This window comes from Aotus nancymaae, unplaced genomic scaffold (assembly GCF_030222135.1).
Source record: "Aotus nancymaae isolate 86718 unplaced genomic scaffold, 86718_ANA_hifiasm-v0.15.2.pri h1tg000040l, whole genome shotgun sequence".
Lineage (NCBI taxonomy): Eukaryota > Metazoa > Chordata > Mammalia > Primates > Aotidae > Aotus > Aotus nancymaae.
The window spans coordinates 15,888,827-15,908,441 of record NW_026988454.1 but is presented as its reverse complement, the minus strand read 5'-3'; the positions used below and the strand labels follow the sequence as shown (position 1 = coordinate 15,908,441).

At 37.5% G+C, this 19,615-nt stretch overlaps 1 protein-coding gene across 4 annotated transcripts in view; it reads left to right on the top strand.

Moving 5' to 3' along the window:
* ESR1 (estrogen receptor 1) overlaps positions 1–19,615 on the top strand; it is a 452,118-nt gene that overhangs the window by 353,559 nt on the left and 78,944 nt on the right. For all 4 annotated transcript variants that reach the window (XM_012452215.3, XM_064360565.1, XM_012452199.3 and 1 more), the window contains one exon: positions 17,049–17,187. In XM_012452215.3, coding sequence (XP_012307638.1) covers positions 17,049–17,187 — 139 coding nt within the window. The remainder of the gene's footprint in view (positions 1–17,048; positions 17,188–19,615) is intronic.

The following is a 19,615-nucleotide window of genomic DNA, read 5'->3' as shown; positions in this document are numbered from 1 at the left end:
AATAATAATTAAATAATGTCATTTGCCCAGATGTAAAGGGGAAACCATAATGCCTTTCATGTGTCCTCTGTTATCTTCAGTGTTTCTCAAACCCAGCTATGGAGTCTTTCTCAGGGAAGATACAAGGAGGGTGAGACCAGGTGGAACACATGCTCAGCAGCCACTGTGAAGTCATGGGTCCCCTTGCTACCTGTGGAAGCTGTCAGTCTGCATGAAAAGCGGCCCCTAGGAACATGGGTAGTTGCTCTGGATTCAAAACTCCTGAATCCATAAAAGAAAGGGCTTTTGACTTCTTATTCCTAGACAATAAGTGATATCTGGCAGGCTTGCCTGCCTAACTGCTTGCCTTTCTTCCTTCTGTCCATCTGTCCATCAGTCTATCTGTCCATCCACTCATCCATCCATCCATCCAAGATTTATTGAGTACTTACATGTCAGAAAGTGTGAGACACAAGAGAAAATTCTACACAGTTATTCTAGAGACATGAACTAATGGTTAGAAAAAATAACATTTGTGAAGTCCTGCTTCAAGTAAAATTATGACTTAAGATATACATCAGATATTTGACAAAGGTATTTTTAAGTTCAACATTAAAATTCTAACTACATGTTTCTTAATTTTGTTTTTTAGTTAGACTTTTTTGAAGATACAAATCTTCAACATTTGAATTATCATTATTATTATTACTTGATTGTATTTATTCCACATGAATGGTAAGAATTTTAGAGGAAGGTGGGTGCCCTAAATTTTAGAGAAAGGTGGGTGGGACACTCTGAGCTGGAGAGCTTCATTTCTGTCTGTCTTTTGGGCTGTGCCAAAGGCCCTCTGCCTCAGTAGACTCCCCTCTGATTTGCTACCAATTCTCCTCTCCTCTGAACTCTTCTTAGCTTGCCAACGGTGCCAAGACTTGCAGTGCCTTATTTTGATACCAGTAATATGAGACCATGTTATATGTTTCTTGATATATCATTCCCTTTCTAGCAATAGACAGTGATAAGCATGTATATAGAGGGCAAACATAGAACTTTGAGGTTCATCCATCTCAATATACAAGATAAAAATAAAAGTATGCTAATTTCAACCCTTAACATAGCACATTGGATGTAATAGGTCTTCAGTAACTATTTGAGGAATGAAATTGTTACTGACATATTGATTTAACTGAGTAAATCCATAAGTGCCATGCTTGGAGTAAAGTACAGGGAATCCCATCTTTTGGGTCATTTCAAAAAAGCAGGCGGCCATCTGTTAAGGACAAGAGAGATTTGAGTGACAAACATGTTCTGGCCCATCCAATGGTGTATTCTACTACTTCATCCCAGCTAGTAAAATGGGGCAATAAGAACCTAAAAGCAGGTACTGTCTCTCCCTATGTAAGTAGACTTCCTGGTCCTGGCCAAAACAAAAAGAAGAAAAGCAAAGCAATGCAAAACAAAAACAACGTGAAGAGCATCTCACCGTTTATTGCTTTGGATGATTTGTACAAACCTAGGTAACGGGCGTGGATGTGATCAGTCTTTGTGGGAAGTCAGTTTTGGCATATGTCTGGCTTCTGAATTTTCCATAAACATAATTATTTATTTTTAAATCCATTCAGTTAACACCAAATTTACTAATCAACTACTAAGTGAAAGTTCCTATGGTAGAACCTTCAAAAAATGGAAATTGTGACATTAGATCACTGTAAACCCCACCCCTCATAATCTTTTTGTGGCAACCTTAGGAAACTTGGAATGCTTTTTATACTCTGATAAACGTTTTATTGTTATCATAGTCCCAGTATTGCAAAATGAGTCAGAAGATACAAAGTATCTCATAGGATAATATGATAGCTGTAGGAACTTCAAATGGGCAAGCATAACCCATTATGACTGTTAATATGGATGCATTGGGAGAAATATAAGCAATAAACCATGAGAAGCAATGTGCAGAAAAGCTATGATTGCTGGAAGCTGATAGATCTGAGAACCTAAGTTATTTTTAGCAAACCATGGTTCCACTGCCTGCCTCTTTCTTGACATTGACTGTGTTTTTGGCAGGGCAAAAGTTATCTGAAATTTTTGTTAGAGTTCAAACTTTAAATCATGTTCATTTGACTAAAACTCCACTGGATGGTGTGGCAGAAGAGAAAAACACAGAAATAAAAGGAAAGCAGTAACGGAGAATGGAAAATCTTTAAAGATGCTACCATCCTGAAAAGATTCAAAAGCAAGCCCAGGAAAGCCGTGGGGAGGGATAGAGAGCACTTAGAGGTGTCCCAAAAGCTTTCAGAAGTGATGAGGGAAACCCCAGATCTTCGTGTTACCTCTTGGCATTTGGTTCCTCTGTATGTTAGCTTTTGGTTAATCTTTGAAGTTGTTTATTATCTCTGTTTTAAAATTTCACATCAACTCATTGGTTTCATATCCCACTTAACAAGTAAGATATTTTTCTTAGGCTTATTAAGAAAATTATTTACTCTCAGATGTTACAGCCTTAGATTTTCTGTATAGTTAGGGCTAGTCTTAATTTTTTATCTTCACCTTTGTTATTTCTCTGAAGCATCCTAATTGGGGTGGGGGTGGGGAGGTATTAAATGGTTAGGTAAAATTTACATGTAATTATGCAATTTACGCATAGCCTTAAATATAACGAGGCCTAGTCTAGCTGACCACACCAAGAGAATATTATAGTTGCCAATAAAATCAGCATTATTTCTTTTTTTCTTTTTCTGTTATTTATTAGCTTTTTGCAAACATTCACTCCGAATCCATTTTGAATATCAGTTTTGTGAAAAGCACAGTGCTGGGTTCTTTGGGAAATGCAAAGATGAGTGCAAATGCATCCTCCTTTCTAGTGTGTCCAGCACACAGATGACTCGGGAAGTCATGCATTGGAGGAGGAGTATCTTCTAGAGCTGGGCAAAGGTGAAGGAAGAGGATCAGAAACCTTTTTCAGTCAACCAATTACATTTTTCTGAAAGCATGTTATTAATCATACAAGATCTTGCAGACCCCAGATAGAGACTATATCACTGGTTTTCTTAAATGACTTGAATTAATTCTCATATGATTGGTGACTCCTCAAGTATTTATGTTTAGGATCTGTTTCTTCCTCTTAACTTACATTCTAAAGTTTAGGTATTTCTTCCCCTCTATTGGCTGTCCAAAGCAGCATCCTTTCATGTAGCTACATGCCTTTGGAATGATTTGATTTTTGCCATGGATTCTTAGACCTAAATTTGGACTTTTATTGGTATCTAAGATGTCATGGACAGAACTCGCAGAAGTTGTTCAAAATGGGCTGAGTGGACAGTCCAACAGGGTTACATCCTCTGTTCCAAACACCCTGGTAACGGCTGTATCAGCGTCAATGTCTGAGTGGCTGTCCTGGTTCTCCTGGCTAGTCCTCAGCTGGCCATGTCTGTTCAGGCACCAGAGAAAGCTTCATACCTCAGGCAAATCTTTAGGAGAGGTTTGAAAGACAAGAAGCATGTATTTTGGAGGTTTTACCTGTTTATTTCATGTACAGGTTCATATTAACAGATTTTGCTATCACTTAAAAGTAAATAAAATGTTTTTGATATTTCAAAATTACTTTATAATTTATTAAAGTATTAATCTCTTTATTTTAAGACTGGCCATTTACATTTAATCTTCAGATCTTGATGAATTTTCACAGACTTTCTTTAGTTAGTTAAGGATATTAATAGCTTCCTTTAATAACTTATGAAGTGAGTCATCATCAAAAGTGAGTCATTAAGCCCAACTCTTATATCTGCTGTTAAATAGCAGTTGCTTTACTAGATCTGTACTACAACCTTTCAAAAAATATGTTTGTCTTATATAGAACAAGCATTTCCAATATTAATAATACTTTCTTTGCTCTTCGATCGTCTTACGAGAGCATTCCAAGAAAAGCAGGAGATGGAAAATGGGATTTCTTGTTTGCGATGTAGTATGCATGAAATTCTTATTTAGTCTGTTGTGTTTTAGGTTAGAGAGAAAATATGTAATGAATCAAAATATTTCCTACAGTCTTCTGAAAAGGAATGAGACAGTCTTCCAGCAGCCTTTGATCATCTGGGAAGTCATTGACTTTGCTTCTTATCCTATCAGGGGCTCTTACTCTGGGGTCCATAAATACCTAAGCATTCTTAAGAAGAATCGGATTTCAGTATAACTTATTTCATTTTATGATTTTTAAAATATTTTATTTTATGCACATAAAACCTTAATTTGAGTAGGCATCTATAGACTATACCAGATTTCCAAATGGAATAAAAATATTTAAGAACTCTCTTATGTGTATGTTTCAACCTATAAATTTTATGTGTGAAACTCATGGTTAGGTGGTAAGTAGAATTTATCATCTGCATAATATATGGTATTTTTTATAATGAAAAAGGAAGTAATATAATGATAGGTACCATTTTTTTGTTGACCACCCATATTTTCCAGGCAAGATGATAGATTCTTTTTGTATATTCTTTCTAGTTTTCAGCAAAACAACTGCAGGGATAGTGTTACCATTCTCATTTTGCAGATGAAGAAATTGAAACCCAGAACCATTCATTCATTCATTCAAAAATATCCATAGAGCCTACACTAAAAGGAGGCACTCGTCTGGACCTAACCAAGCCTATTTTCCCTTCTACCACACATTGCAACCTCGTAATATCATATTCTACATAGGAAAACTTAATAGTCCTGTTGAGACACTTGGAACTCTAAGATGGTAGTCAACAGATATTTTTCTCTTTATATAAATATGACATATAATTAGGTTTTCCTGGAAAGCAGTGATTCTGCGTTTTTGTTTTTTTTTTTAATTCTAGCAATGCCTGAGAAAACTAGAGCCCAGGTAATGATTTCCTGAGATAAGTCAATTCTCTTCTACGACAATCTCTAGTCTTGTTATCATGAGATGGAATAACAGTCTATGTGATTTCAGTGATGGCACCTACATGTCCTTGTATCTAAGAAGAAAAAAATACTTCCTTCTCTGCCTTGCTAAATATTTGTAAACTTTGCTTTAATTTGGTATATGTGCCATTGTTTTGTATGTGTGTGGGGGGTATTGTTTTGTTTTGTTTTTTGGTCTTTTTCAGTAACCCCAATCTAGACTATTCTCATTTGTGACCTAAAATACTCAGAACAAGAGGCCTTGCAATCTTGAAGAGTGAATACATTTTCATTACTAAATGTAAAGCAGGTTTGAGCCATCCAATTTGTAGTGCTTGATTTTGGCAGCCCTAGGAAACTAATATATTTACTTTTTATCTTTATTAGAAAATAGTACTCTGACACTGGGTAATGTATAAAGTATAAGGATTTGTTTGACTCACAATCCTAGAGGCTGGGAAGTTCAAGATCAGACAGCTAAATCTGGCTGTCTTTTGGTAAGGGCCTTGTGCTATGTCATAACAGAGCAGAGAATTGGAAGGAGAAATGGTCACATGCAAAGAAAAAGAGAGGGGACAAAAGAGGCTGACCCACTTTATAACAATGAGATTAATCCATTCCCTAGAGAATTAATTTATTCTCATGAGAAAGACATGGATACATCTTAACATCCTAATCACTTCTTAAAGGCCTCACCTCCCAATACTGTTACATTGTAACAGGCAATTAAATTTCAGTGTGACTTTTGGCGGGGACAAACCACATCCAAACTGTAGCACCTAGCTACCTACTTTATTTTTAGAGTTTATGACCTGGCAGGATCTACTGTGCTTGCAAAAGAATCCACCATGGATTAAAGAAAAATAGTTTCTGGCTTTCAATCTCCTTTTAGCCCTTCTCTGGAATGGCATATTTAAGTTCAGTGATCACTGACTTCAAAGGTGAGGTGGAAGAGGCTGAAATAAATTTTTCTCCTTTCTTTGGTTGGTTGCTCTCTCTCTTTGCTGCTGAAACTTGTGTAGAATAATGGAATGAATGTGGGAGGTGGGGAACTATAGAAAGAACAGAAGGTAGGGAGAAGTCTTTTCTAAATAAACCCCCCATGTGCTTGTGAGACCCTTGGAACCCAGAGGGCTCCAGATTGGCTGGGCCCACTCCTTCTGTATATGGAGCCATGAGTCTTGTTCTGGCTTCCCAGTTGAAGCATTGCCATGTGATTTGATACTCAGCATTTCTGAAACCTCTTGAAAATTTTACCTTGTAAAACTCCCATTTTGACATTCTGAACTTAAGTAAAAAGTGGGAATATAAGCCTGAATATTTGCTCTGAATACATTCCAGAACTATAAGTCCCTGGGTTCTTGGCAACAACAGGTGTTCCCTCTAGATTTTAGATCAAGTGTGTGTGTGTGTGTGTGTGTGTGTCTGTGTGTGAGGAATATCTCATTAAAACAACAGTATTGTCATCAAATTTGGCTTCATGGAGGGTCTTGTGCTGGGTGGAGATGGGAGGCAGCTATTCTTATCCATGCGGTTTGGAGACTTGACTAAAAAAGAGACTGTCTACTTTGTTTTGATGACATTTGTAGTGTTTACCAGGAGCATACAGTTATCTGGAAAATGCAGACTGATGACAATAGTATTTGAAATGCTCTGTAGGTCTGCTTCTAGGTCGATGGAAAGAATGTATGTTCCAAGGTACAAGTGCTTGTTGACTTTTCGGATGCAGCCGGTCTGTGCTCTTTGTCAGGTAACTTGGAATCACTCACAGTGGCTGCCCTTCCTGTCCATTTGACGAGCACTTAAAAGGGCAGTCTTAAGTACTTTACTTCATAGTTTATTAATTTTTTCCCTTCTTTAGTTTGCAATCTACTCTCAGAAACTGAAAAATAATTTCTTTTACTTTTTCCCCCTTTCTCATTTAAGCTGAAATTGATTTCTTTCTGAGCGTGTAAGAAAAAAAAAAAAAGAAGAAGCTGTAGTTAATACAGTTGCCTTTGCTGAACAAAAATAAAAGACTAGTTTACTTCAAACTGTGCTATATCAGAGTAAGGATGTGCTCTGTCACTTCCAGGAGATTTTCCTAAGAAAGTGTAAAATTTTATATTATCTACATAGAATAATTGTAGCAAATACGAGAAGTAATAGAATTGTTTATTTGGGGACGAGGGTGGGGATGGGTTTTTGTCTATGTGTTTGGAAAATTGGGAAGCTGGGAGATACTCTTAAATCCATCAGCTTCTCCAGAACTCTTCTCAAACGCTTATTGTCATGACAACCATCTCTTCATAAACCAAGGCTCTGAGTGTAATACAGATGGGGTTGGTAACAAGGTAGAATTGCCATCTGCTTTGTTTTCTCTAAGGGACATTTTTTTTTTGTGATCCCCAAGTCTGATCCTCAAATCTGAAAGTCTTGACTTGTGTTTCTTTCTGGAGTCAGATAGAGCTGTGAGATTAATTCTTTTCTCCTGACAAACTCCTTCCACACCTGTCATCAGATAACTTACTTGTTAAGTGGAGAAAAAAGAAGGGTAATGTGTGTGTGTGCCTGTGTCTGTGTGTGTATGTGAAAACAAATATACATATTTTAATGACTTCTTTGTCTGTCTACTTTGCAAAGTCTCATATGAGGTACCTAGTAATTTAATAATAAGGTCAAGAGTGAGATTCAGAAAAAAAGGAATGAGGCAATCATTTCCCCATGAAACAGGTAAAATTGTGACTACATTTGAACATTTTATTAACACCTGTGCTTCCTGATGGTGGGGCTGCATGAAGTTTGTAAATAGCTTCATCATTCTTCTTTGGTAACAAATAGGAGTGTAAATTATTTAGGAGAGGAAAAGCTTTTCTTGTTACTAAATTTGGAGAGAAATTTGCCAAATAAATGAATCCTTACAGGAGGGATTCTGCTTAATATCCGCATACTCCCCTTTGCCAAAGATACAAATGACATTTTCTCATAGCAACTTCCCACAAAAAATGAGGCCATATATTTTTAAAGGAATATACCCAGTATTTTAAAAGTTTGTATATATTGTGATAAGAATTAAGATATATCCAGCTTTGAAAATATATATATACATATATACATATATATATATACATATATACATATATATATATATATATATATATATTTAGCCATTAAAAGCTATGTGGTAAACTACATTGATGAATAAAGATTATGGGAAATATTTCATAAAATTTATGTTTAAAGTCAAGAATAATTTTTCTCTTTGTATTATAGTTATTTTACATATGCTGCAATCTATAATTCTAAACCTTAATTTCTTGAGGAGCTTTATGAGCTTCATTTTTCTTTCTAAATAGAGAAGTTCATACACTGCTTTTATGTCCTCCATGTTGATGTGTAAAAATAATCAAATACTAGTGGTTAAGTAGGATGTAACTACAATATATTACACATACAAACACACAGGATGACTAAACTGTACACATGGGCTGATGTCCAGAGAGGGGGAAAAGCTGCTAAAGAATTTTTGTTTTAATTTTTTATTGTAGTTTAGGTTCTGGAGTACATGTTCAGATCATGCAGGATTGTTGCATAGGTACAGAGTTTGAATGTAGTTCTGTGGTTAAGACCAATATTTTTTCAAAGGAGCATTATAAGGAGTGTGGTTACTTAGGTTGAATTTGAAAGCCAAGCAACAGCTGAGCAGACCTGAAACCAGTTTTGTCTTTAGATTTCTTTTCTTAATGATTGGTCTGCAATGAGTTAGTCACTCATTGTACTTAAGGTCTTGGCAAAGGAAAGACAGTCTTCACAGTGTAGTTTATACCTCATGTGTGCATTATAAGAGAGAGGTCCAGGAAATACTGAAGGCCCTCTATTGGTTTTTCTTCTCCACTTAGAAAAAGTGAGGAAGAAGCAGAATTATCACAAACAATACTGTTGGCTTTTAGTTGGGATATACTATGGAAATGTCACCTTTGAATCTGTATATGTAAAAAAAAAAAAATCCCACAGTAAGATGTACGATCTGTTGCATTGTTCTGAAGGTATGAGCAATGTCATAAATGTCTTCATTAGATTATATAAAGTAATAATGCATGGTTCTATTATCAGATTGCACAGTCAAGGTTGGCAAGTTTGCAGATTTAGATAGATATCGTGACTTTCATCATCCATACTTCTTTCAAGAAATGGTCATCTTAATATGGGATATTTATTTGAGGCATACATCATTTATTTTAAGAAGCAGTATCTTTGTTTATTGTAAAACTTCTGGACTAAATTCTTCAATTTTTTTCTCAAATGAATTTTTTTTTTTTTAACTTACCACTGGTATTTATTGCATAGTCTTTGCCCGAAGAACACCACTTTGTTTCCCAAGGCAAGTAGTCACTACAGGGCAAGTTTTGTTCTGTCTATCCCAAGGCAAACAGACAGCAGCAAACACAGTGTGGAGGGTTGCTGGGTTCAGCAGAAAACCATCAACTATTTCTAACTGGGGGTGTACGAAGACAGCTGCATTCTGGACATGCTAAACATCTTGAAATGCTTGGAGTGTAATAAAACCTAAAACGTGCTTTCTTTTTTCATTTCTTTGCACATGTATTTTAGGCAAAATATAATCCACATGCTCTTTTCCCCCTCCACTTTTAAATAATGAAAAATGTTGTTTTTTAGGGCTGTTTGAGGTCCAGGAAGCCTCTTATCCTTTTTATTAGGTTATTTTTATATATAAATGAAAAGAAAAACATAAACAGAAAACACAACATGACATCATGAATTAGGGCAAGCACAAACTGCCACTGCCCAATATAAGTTTAAAGTTATAAACCTCAAATATTTTAAAATGAAACATTTCTCTTGGTGTTTTGCAAAAGCAATGCTTTCTTCTATTGGGCAGAAATTGCAGCCTGTTGGGATGAAGCAGAGAATAGAACTAATATTTATTGAGTAGCTACCATGGCATTCTGGGACATCTGCTAACCCCTTAGTTTTTACAGTAACCCTAAGTGGTAGGTTAGTCCATCTGCATTTTACAGATAGGAAATGCTTTCAGGGATATTAAATAATTGGCTGTAGACCACAGAATAATTGAAAGTCAGGTCCTCTTGACTTTTCAGCTTATGGCTTAATGATTTCTGCCCTCCTCATTTTTTTGTGAGATGGGTGGGAGTGTGCCCTCCTGATAATCAAAAAGTCCCATGTTGGGATTTAGAAGTGGCTGGTCATCAGGCCTGAGGATGAGGGCTACTGTAGCCTCAGGAAAGAAAGAGTCAGCTTGATATTGGCAAGGTGGTTATTTAGTATAGCAGCTGCATAAGAGCATTGCATAGATGGTATGATATAGGATGGTGTCAGGGTAGGGGCTTCTCACACACCCTTATTATAGCAGAGCAAAGTCAGAATAGTCACAGTGATGGTGACGTAGGGCAGGTTCAAGAGAAAGCTCATGTTCTTCTAGCATTGAGATTCACAATTTTTCAAAACAAGTGATTATTCGATTAACATTTATTTTGGTGATGGATGCGCTCTTGTTGCCCAGGCTGGAGTGCAATGGCACGATCTCCACTCACCACAACCTCCGCCTCCCAAGTTAAAGTGATTCTCTTGCCTCAGCCTCCCAAGAAGCTGGGAGCACAGGTTGTCTGCCACCACACTCAGCTAATTTTGTATTTTTAGTAGAGACAGGGTTTCTCCATGTTGGTCAGGCTGGTCTTGAACTCCCAACCTCAGGTGATCAGCCCCACTTGACCTCCCGAAGTGTTGGGATTACAGGCCTGAGCCACTGCACCCGGCTGCATTTATTTTCTAACTGTAGTACATATTTGGTAAGAGTTGTTTGTGACATTCTTTATTTAAATGGATTAAACTCATTTCCTTAAATTTTTTCTAATGTTTGTGCTGTTATTGAAGATAAAGTGTTACAGAATGGGAATCATAGCTTTAATGAGTCTGCATATAAGAGAGTCTAAAAATCTTTTTGGAGAGAAGGAAGGTCATTTCAACTCTACAACAGGTACGATAGGGCCTGTGATCCATGGTATGGCACTAAGTTACTATTTTTTAGAGAATAAATCACAAAATATAGGCCATGAAGACTGCTTGGTATTTAATCAGGAGTCTAGTTCTTCTGTTACTGTAGGTTCTATAAGCTTCTCCCAGAAATCCAAAGTTTTATTTAGCTTGTAGCCATCATTGTGCCACAATCTCACTTCCATGATTTCTTATTTTTTCCCATACTGTACTCTTGCACTGAGTCTTTGGCATTGAAGGGGAAAGAGGTGAATTATTCAACTCTTTGTCTATTGAGTAAAAAGGCAATACAGAAAAAAATGCAACAGGCAATTTCATAACTGACATTTTGGAGAACATTGGGGTCATCATATGACTGAGAAAATGATTATCTCTTTTGAAGGTCAGGAAACCAATATATTTTTTTTTCCAGTGAATCTACTCAGGGAACCAACCACCTAGCTTTTTGTAAATAGCACTCCCCAGGGAAATGTTGCTTTTTTCTTTTGCAGGGTTTCTGCTTTGAATCTTTATAGACTGTATCCCCTGGAAGTAGGAATATAGTCTTTTTCATGTCTCTACTGAAGAGTCACTCTGATTTATCTTTTACTCCAAGGTAGTATGGAACTTTACAAGGATTTAGATTATATTAGTTATTTTGCTTGAAGATCTCTGCACACTTTTCAGCATCATTTCTAAGTGCCTTGCTACACCCAGTAAAGGAGGGTGAGACTTCAAGAATCTCTGTGTGTGCCGAGGCAAATTGGGCAATGTATCTGTTGGGGGGAGGGGGGGATAGCGGGGGGGTGGGGAGTTGGGGAGGGATAGCATGGGGAGAAATGCCAGATATAGGTGAAGGGGAGGGAGGCAGCAAATCATACTGCCACGTATGCACCTATGCAACAACCTTGCATGTTTTTCACATGTACCCCAAAACCTAAAATGCAATTAAAAAAAAAAAAAAAAGAAGTCGCTAGCAGAGCAGAGTGGAGAAGAGGGTTCGAGATCTCATGAGGTCGGGGGCAGGGAGGTGGACATACCATGAGTTCCTTTCACAGTCAATACAAAGTTAACATATCTTGGAGGAAAAACTGTTGCTGTATAAAGGAAGGCAGAAGGCAGGGATGTCTGAACTTGGTGATAAAGCTGGAAGTAATGAGCTGGTTTATGATGGAGGGGTGAATTTTGCCATCAAAGAGGCTTCCCTCAATTTTATTTGCTAGATTACTGCTCATTCAGGGAATGAGGAATAAGAATTTTAAGGCATTTCTCTCTGTTTTCAATATATCCGCTCTGGATACTCTATTACTGGGACTTGTGAATATAGACTAAGAAAAAAAGCCTGAGTTAGCTTTTTTTTTTAAAAAAATTTATGTTATTAAATGAAATTTCTGAGCACCTGATTTCACCTAGTCTTATCAAACTATTGCTTCTACTTTTTCAATATGCATTCTGTCTCTCCTGTGTGAAGGGCACAGGCCCACTGCTCCCATGTCATTAAGATGGAGGTCCAGGCATGGTGGCTCACGCCTGTAATCCCAGCACTTTGGGAGGCTGAGGGGGGCAGATTACAAGGTCAGGGATTCAAGACCAGCCTGGCCAATATGGTTAAACTCTGTTTCTACTAAAAATACAAAAATTAGCTGGGCATGGTGGCGCGTGCTGTAGTCCCAGCTACTCTGGAGGCTGAGGCAGGCGAATCATTTAAACCAGGGAGGTGGAGTTTGCAGTGAGCTGAGATCATGGCACTGCACTCTAGCCTGGGCAACAGAGCTAGAATTCGTCTCAAAAAAAAAGGAGGGGTTCCTCAAGTGATGGGGGGATGAGTCACCGCTGACTTGCCACCTGCAAGAATATCTGTCACCGATACCTTTCCTTATGTTCCGTAGCAGCTGCTAAGCTCCCACCTTATTAATGGCAACACTTTTGAGTGTTCAAGAGAGAATGGGATTTACTTTTTGGGCGCCTCTAAGTGACTATGGCGCATTCATTTGGAATTGCATATTAGAACATTCTTCCTGTTTATCAGGAAAATAAGCCAAGGGATTGAAATTTGATGTCTATCTGTAGTTTGCCCAATATAATTTTGCTTGGGATTTATCACATTATTTTTCTCCATTGGTTATGAACTGTAGGCGTCTCATGGACATGTATTCCACGCTGAAAAGGTAGTTAGCTGCTGGATGGTAAAGTTGAGACCAGTATATTGGAAGAAAAGAGACACTCCATCTAATAATCTTTCATAGTCTTCATATTCATTGAGAAGGTTAATTGATAACCTTTCCTGGATACTCTCCCCCAACCCTGACCCAGGAACTTGCAGAGCACACTGTGCAACAGATGTAATAACCCTTGTCTGCAGACAATATGCACAGCTGGGAAAGATAATTAAATAGACTCTTTTTGAGAGGTCTACAACATTTCAACAGAAGGATCAAGCAATCCTGCTGGCCTCCGGCTGAAAACTATTACCAACAGACATACTTCAGACAGATTTCATAATCGCCTTACTTACGTGGCACAAGTGCTTATGGGGAGCTTCTTTGGCTTCCAAAAGGCCACTAAAACTGTCAGATCTAAATAATACTGGAACCTTAAAGTGGGAATTAAAAGTTATAATTCCATTTAATATGTAAAGTTGCCATCAGAAAGGGGGCTTTTGGTTTTCCATATTGATTGGTTACATGGTCAACCGCAGTTCTGAGAACTCATGAGACACCCTCAGATCTCATCCTGTGTGATTTTTTTTGAGGTTTATGTAGGTTATTGAGGTTTAAATAAGGTGAGGGGGTAGGTTTCCTTATGGGTGGCAATATTACATATAGCGAATGTCATGAGAGAAGATAAAAAGCCTTCCTTTTGAATGTTAACATTTCTGCAAATAAGTTTAATTTACAGTGTAAGTTTACATTACTATTATGAGACTTCACCTAAAAGATTGGGGTGAAATCTAGGGGGGAAGTGCGGGGCTGGGGGAGGGATAGTATTATGTAAATGATGGGTTGATGGGTGCAGCAAACCATCTTGGCATGTGTATACCTATGTAACAAACCTGCACATTCTGCACATGTATCCCAGAACTTAAAGTATAATTTAAAAAAGGAAAAAAAAAGATTGGGGTGAAACCTTAAAGAATTATGAAATTAAGAAATGAAACTCAGAGGGCTTTCATTTATAGTACTGCTGACTTAAACCAAAATGGGTTTGGTTTGTCCTATTAGATTGTGGGTATTGAGAAAGGAGCATTTACTGCTGCACAGGACATGTTTCCTCGAGAGCAAGGCAAGTTCCTTTTGACCCAGTACATTCCATAGGTAAATCACTGCACACTGTAGAAATACCTGTTCCCTCCCTGCCCTCACCCTTTGGGGATTTGAAACCAAATCATTGCTTTTTCATCTTTTACTTTTTCTTATGAACAAAGCCACCCACTTTCTCATTTTTCCAGATGCCGAGTCCTGCTTTATATGAGTGGAATCCACTCTTTCCAATGGAAAGACACTTGCTCTGAGACAGGCTATTCTGTCATGAGCCTTGCATGGCTCAGTGATGTAGTGGAAGGTGCAATAAACTTAAACTTTACAAAAAGCAGAATTTGATAGAATCATGCATCTTGTGCCTACAATGTGTATATGGCCTAGCAGGATTTACAGATACGTGCATGATTAATTTGAATACAGTATAGCAAAATGATCTGTTTGTTAGAAAACACATGAGAAGATGTGCAACATTATTAATCATTAAGAAAATGCACATAAAACCACAGTGCCAGTGTGATACCTCTGTATATCTATTATAATGTATAAATTTTCTTTTTTTTTTTTTTGAGATGGAGTTTCTCTCTTGTTGCCCAGGCTGGAGTGCAGTGGCGTGATCTCAGCTTATTGCAACCTCTGCCTCCCAGGTTTAAGCAATTCTCCTGTCTCAGCCTCCCTAGTAGCTGGGATTATATGCATGCGCCACCAGGCCCAGCTAATTTTTTGTATTTTTAGTAGAGACAATGTTTCTCCATGTTGGTCAGGCTGGTCTTGAACTCCTGACCTCAGGTGATCCATCCACCTCGGTCTCCCAAAGTGCTGGGATTACAGGCATGAGCCACTGCACCTGGCCAAATGTAAAAAATTTAAAAGACTGACCATACCAAGCATTGGTGAAGATGTAGACCAACTGGTGCTTTCATGTCTTGTTAGTGAGAATGTAAATGACACAACCACTTTGAAAACAGTTTGATAGTTTCTTAAAAAGTTAAATATACACCTGGCATAATATAGCCAGATATCCTACTCTTATGTATTTAATCAAGAGAAATAAAAGCACATGTCCATACAAAAACTAGTGTAAAAATTGCTTGTAGCAGCTTTATTTGTAACAGCCAAAAACTAGAAACAATCTGAATGTCCAATGAAAGGATACATTGTATTCATTTATGGGATATATCCATGCAATGGAATACCATTTAGCAATAAAAAGAACCAACTGTTCATACATGCAACCACATGGATAAATCTTAAAATAATTATGCTGAGTTAAAGAAGTCAGGCAAAAAGGTAAGAGAGTGTTAGGAACTGAATTAGTGTGTTAACAGTGGCAATGAAAGGAGAAAATTATAGTAACCTCAAAGATAGAATTGATGAACTTTGATTATGAAATGATGGTAAGAGAGGGAACGTAGACTCTGAAGTCTGTCTCTAGCTTTGGTTTCCCTATGTGGATCATTATCTATTTGGATATAACAATTATCTGAAAGATGATACTTAAGCATGTAAGAAATGGTAACTACCTGTTTATCATGCTGAGTTTTTGTTACCTCCAAGACCCGCAAGAAGAAACATCCTGTAGGCAGACCATTCATACTTGACTGTTAAAGGAAAACAAAATTCCAACTTGTCTTCTCTATCAACACAAATATAGCTAATAGAGTAATAGCTAATAGTGTAATATTTGTGAGAGAAAAAGAGAAGAACAAGCACATACATACACTCAGTGGGATTCCCAGAGCCATTCTCATGGATAAGAGAGAAGGAAGGGTTGAGGGCGAAAAGAGAAACGAGGGAAATAGACTATGGTGGGATACCTTAGGGCAAAAGAATAGGGGACTGACTTGGAAGGTACAGTCTTTATGGATATTTGATTCGTTTATTGTCCCTGTCACTCTGACATATCTTAATGTGTGTGGTGTGTGATTTATTTAGTCACTTGATCCAAATTCTCGAATTAAGTGGAGCTCAGAAGAGATAGTGTCCGTTGTGGTCAAGGCACATATTTTGGCTTCAACAGACAGATCAGCTCTCTGAGCATCTGTCTTCTTACCTGTACAATGGCCATATGAGTTCCTACCTCTTCAGGTCGTTGCATTCATAAATAATTATGCACAAGAAATATTAGGATTGCTTCTAACCCATAGTAAGGGCTCAGCAAACTCTACTTCCTCCTTGTCTTCTTCTTCGTTTTCCTTTTGTTCTTCCTTCTTCCTTCTTTTTTCCTTCCTCCTCATTATTATTATTAGGTAACCACAATAATATCAGTTAATGATTGGAAAAAGCTTTAATCTCCTAGTTCACCATGAGAAAACAAGAACACATTTTGGTGGTTGTTATCCTAAGTAATCATAACGTCACTTTTTCTTTCCATCTGACTCATTCTCCCAAGTGATTTATTTATATATGGTGTTTTATGAGTCTTTCTTGTACATGTTACAGAAATTGAGTGTGGCTTAGGGACAAAGCAAAGAAATAGAAATTTAGTGACTTTCTGCCTCTGTTCCAATTCCTGTTTGGTCTAAGGCAAGTAATTTAAATTTCTTGTACCTTAGCATCTTCTACTCAAACAGAAATGAGGGACAGTCACAGAGTGCTATCAGAAGTGACTAAGAATGCACACAAGTTTTCACACTGAGTATAACTCTTTATAGAAAGCTAAGTGTGTTGCTCAAGTTGGTACGTTTCTGTAGATGTGACATTATGGCACTAAGAAACTTAATGCCACATTGAAATTCATTCAGATAGCTAGATTTAAAAAATAATTACTTGACTTTACTAAAAAGTATGTTTGTATTGCATTTACTCCATCTAGTAGACAATAGACTTTGTCAGTTCAAATCCCTGTTGCATTAATTTCACAAGTAATGAGTCTTTTTCATTTGCGTCAGCAGGGTTTTTCTTGCTTGTTTTCAGGCTTTGTGGATTTGACCCTCCATGATCAGGTCCACCTTCTAGAATGTGCCTGGCTAGAGATCCTGATGATTGGTCTCGTCTGGCGCTCCATGGAGCACCCAGGGAAACTCCTGTTTGCTCCTAACTTGCTCTTGGACAGGTAAGTGACCTGGCTGCAGCTTAGGAGAAGCATGTTCTTTATGATCCTCAGTTCATTCAGAAATGATTTAATTCATCCCTCTGTGAAGCTTCAGAGAACTTTATTAGGTATGTTTACTTGACAAATGGGTGCACTGGGGGTGATGAGGTTAGTCAAATTCACAGAAAGCTAAGGATAACTTTCTGTTAGACATCGCCTCAGAAGAACTCTATTATTTCTGACACACACACACACACACACACACACACACACACACCCCATGAATGGTAATTTTCTAACTCCATCTTCAACTTGTGTCATATAAAAATAATGTAATCTCTCTTTAATTAAAACCTATTTTTGCTTCTTGTACATTCAAACCACAATAACATGTTCATTTTTTTCTCCAATTTTCCCATCAGCGAAACGAAGAAATTTGACCAGAGAGTTCTGAAGGTCACTTCCAAGTGGACAAATTCATTTTAGTTTTCAAACATGTTACCTTCTTTAACATACCATTGTGGGGTTGCCTCAGAATGTGGGTTCCCATTGTTTTTTTTTCAATCATTGCTTAGAGCAATAGTATTTAGATATTACTCAATAGCAGCTGCCACTGATAGAGTCTCCACCTGCACCAGTTGCTATGTTAAACGCTTTACATACATTGTCTCATTTAATCATCACCAGACTCCTAGGAGACAGGAATTTCATCATCCATGTTTTACGAGAAAGAAAAATAAATCGCAGAGACATCCTGCTACTTGCAAAAAGCAGAAAACTCGCTAATGGTGGAACCAGAGTTCAAATTCAAGATCTTTCTGGCTCTGGTATGCTCTATACCTCCTGTCCTGGGCACTGATCTTCCCACTCTTTCATGTTCGGTGATGCCTCCTTTGGTTTGCTGCCACAGCATTCTGTTTTCCAGGTAAATCTTGTCTTTGTGGGCTACATAACATTTTGGACAAGAAAAGAATCATTTTGTTGTTTCTTGCAATCCTATTTTTGCCTCTGTGCCCAGCAGTCTAAGGCTGCCAGGCGGCCCACAGTGCATCTCTGCATGATCCTTTACTTCAGAGCATTTCACTATCTTTCTACACCTGCCAAGTGCCTGGAGCAGAGTTGCAGCAAAATTTATTTAACTACCGGAGAATTGTTCAAGGTGTTGGTTATTGTTTTGTCATTTTGTGTTAACACAGCTTTTGAAAAACAGTGGTGATATGGTTCAAGAAGCAGATTTTGCTGTCTGTAGAATATATTTTGATATCACAGTTTCACAAAATTATCAAGAATGGCCACTAGTCTTATTCCTTAGAACTGTACTCACAATGTATTCTGTCAGCCTTCTAGAGGATGCCTTTACTCTGTTCTTTCCTTTACATTCCTTGTTTTCCTTGCCATTTTTTCCTATCTTGTTTCTCTTCTCTTTTCCTTTGCTTTCCACTTTTCTTCTTTCTCCTGTCTTCTTATTTTTTTTGTCTTATAGCAGTGTGGGTTTGTAACCAAGTTATATCAAGTTTGCAGATGAAAATATTAGACCACAAGTAATATTTCCCTGCCTACTGCCTGGAATGTATCTACCATGTTTAGGTTTTGGGGCATTCATAACTCATTTGCTCCTTGATTTCCATCCTCATCTGTATCTATCTTCTTTTTTTAAAATTTAATTCAGTTTTTAAAACATTGACACAATTGTGCAGATTCATGGGGTACATAGTGGTATTTTGATACGTATAATGTGTGGTGATCATATCTATCTTCTGCGTACACACTTGCTTGAGAACAGTCATCAAATAATTGCATTTTGAATATGTAAAGATTTTTGACATTACTGTACCCAACAAACTCATATTGCCAATGAGATGATATGGCCTAGAATTTTATCAACTACAGCCTTCTGTTTCTTTTCTGTATACTCCAATGGTGGCTAATTTTCTTCCCCATCGCTCACAGATGTATGAATGACTAAAAGTTCTTAAACCTATTCATTCCTACTTTCTAAAACTTTAGATTGGAAGTTTTAATTCCTTCTAGACCAGGATTTGTCAATCTCTTTGCTATTGACATTTTGGGTCAGATCATTCTTTCTTGGTTGAGGGGTGATATGATTCTTTCTTGGTTGAGGGGTGATATGATACAAATCTCAAATTGTAGCTCCCATCATTCCCATGTGTCATGGGAGGGACCCAGTGGGAGGTCATTGAATCATGAGGGCAGGCCTTTCCCTTGCTGTTCTTATGATAGTGAATGTCTTATGAGATCTGATAGTTTAATAAAAGGGAGTTTCCCTGCACGTGCTCTCTCTCTTGCCTGTTGCCATGTAAGATGTGACTTTGCTCCTTCTTCCACCATGATTGTGAGGCCTCTCCAGCCATGTGAATTGTGAGTTCATTAAACCTTTTTCTTTATAAATTACCCAGTTTTGCATATGTCTTTATTAACAGCTTGAGAA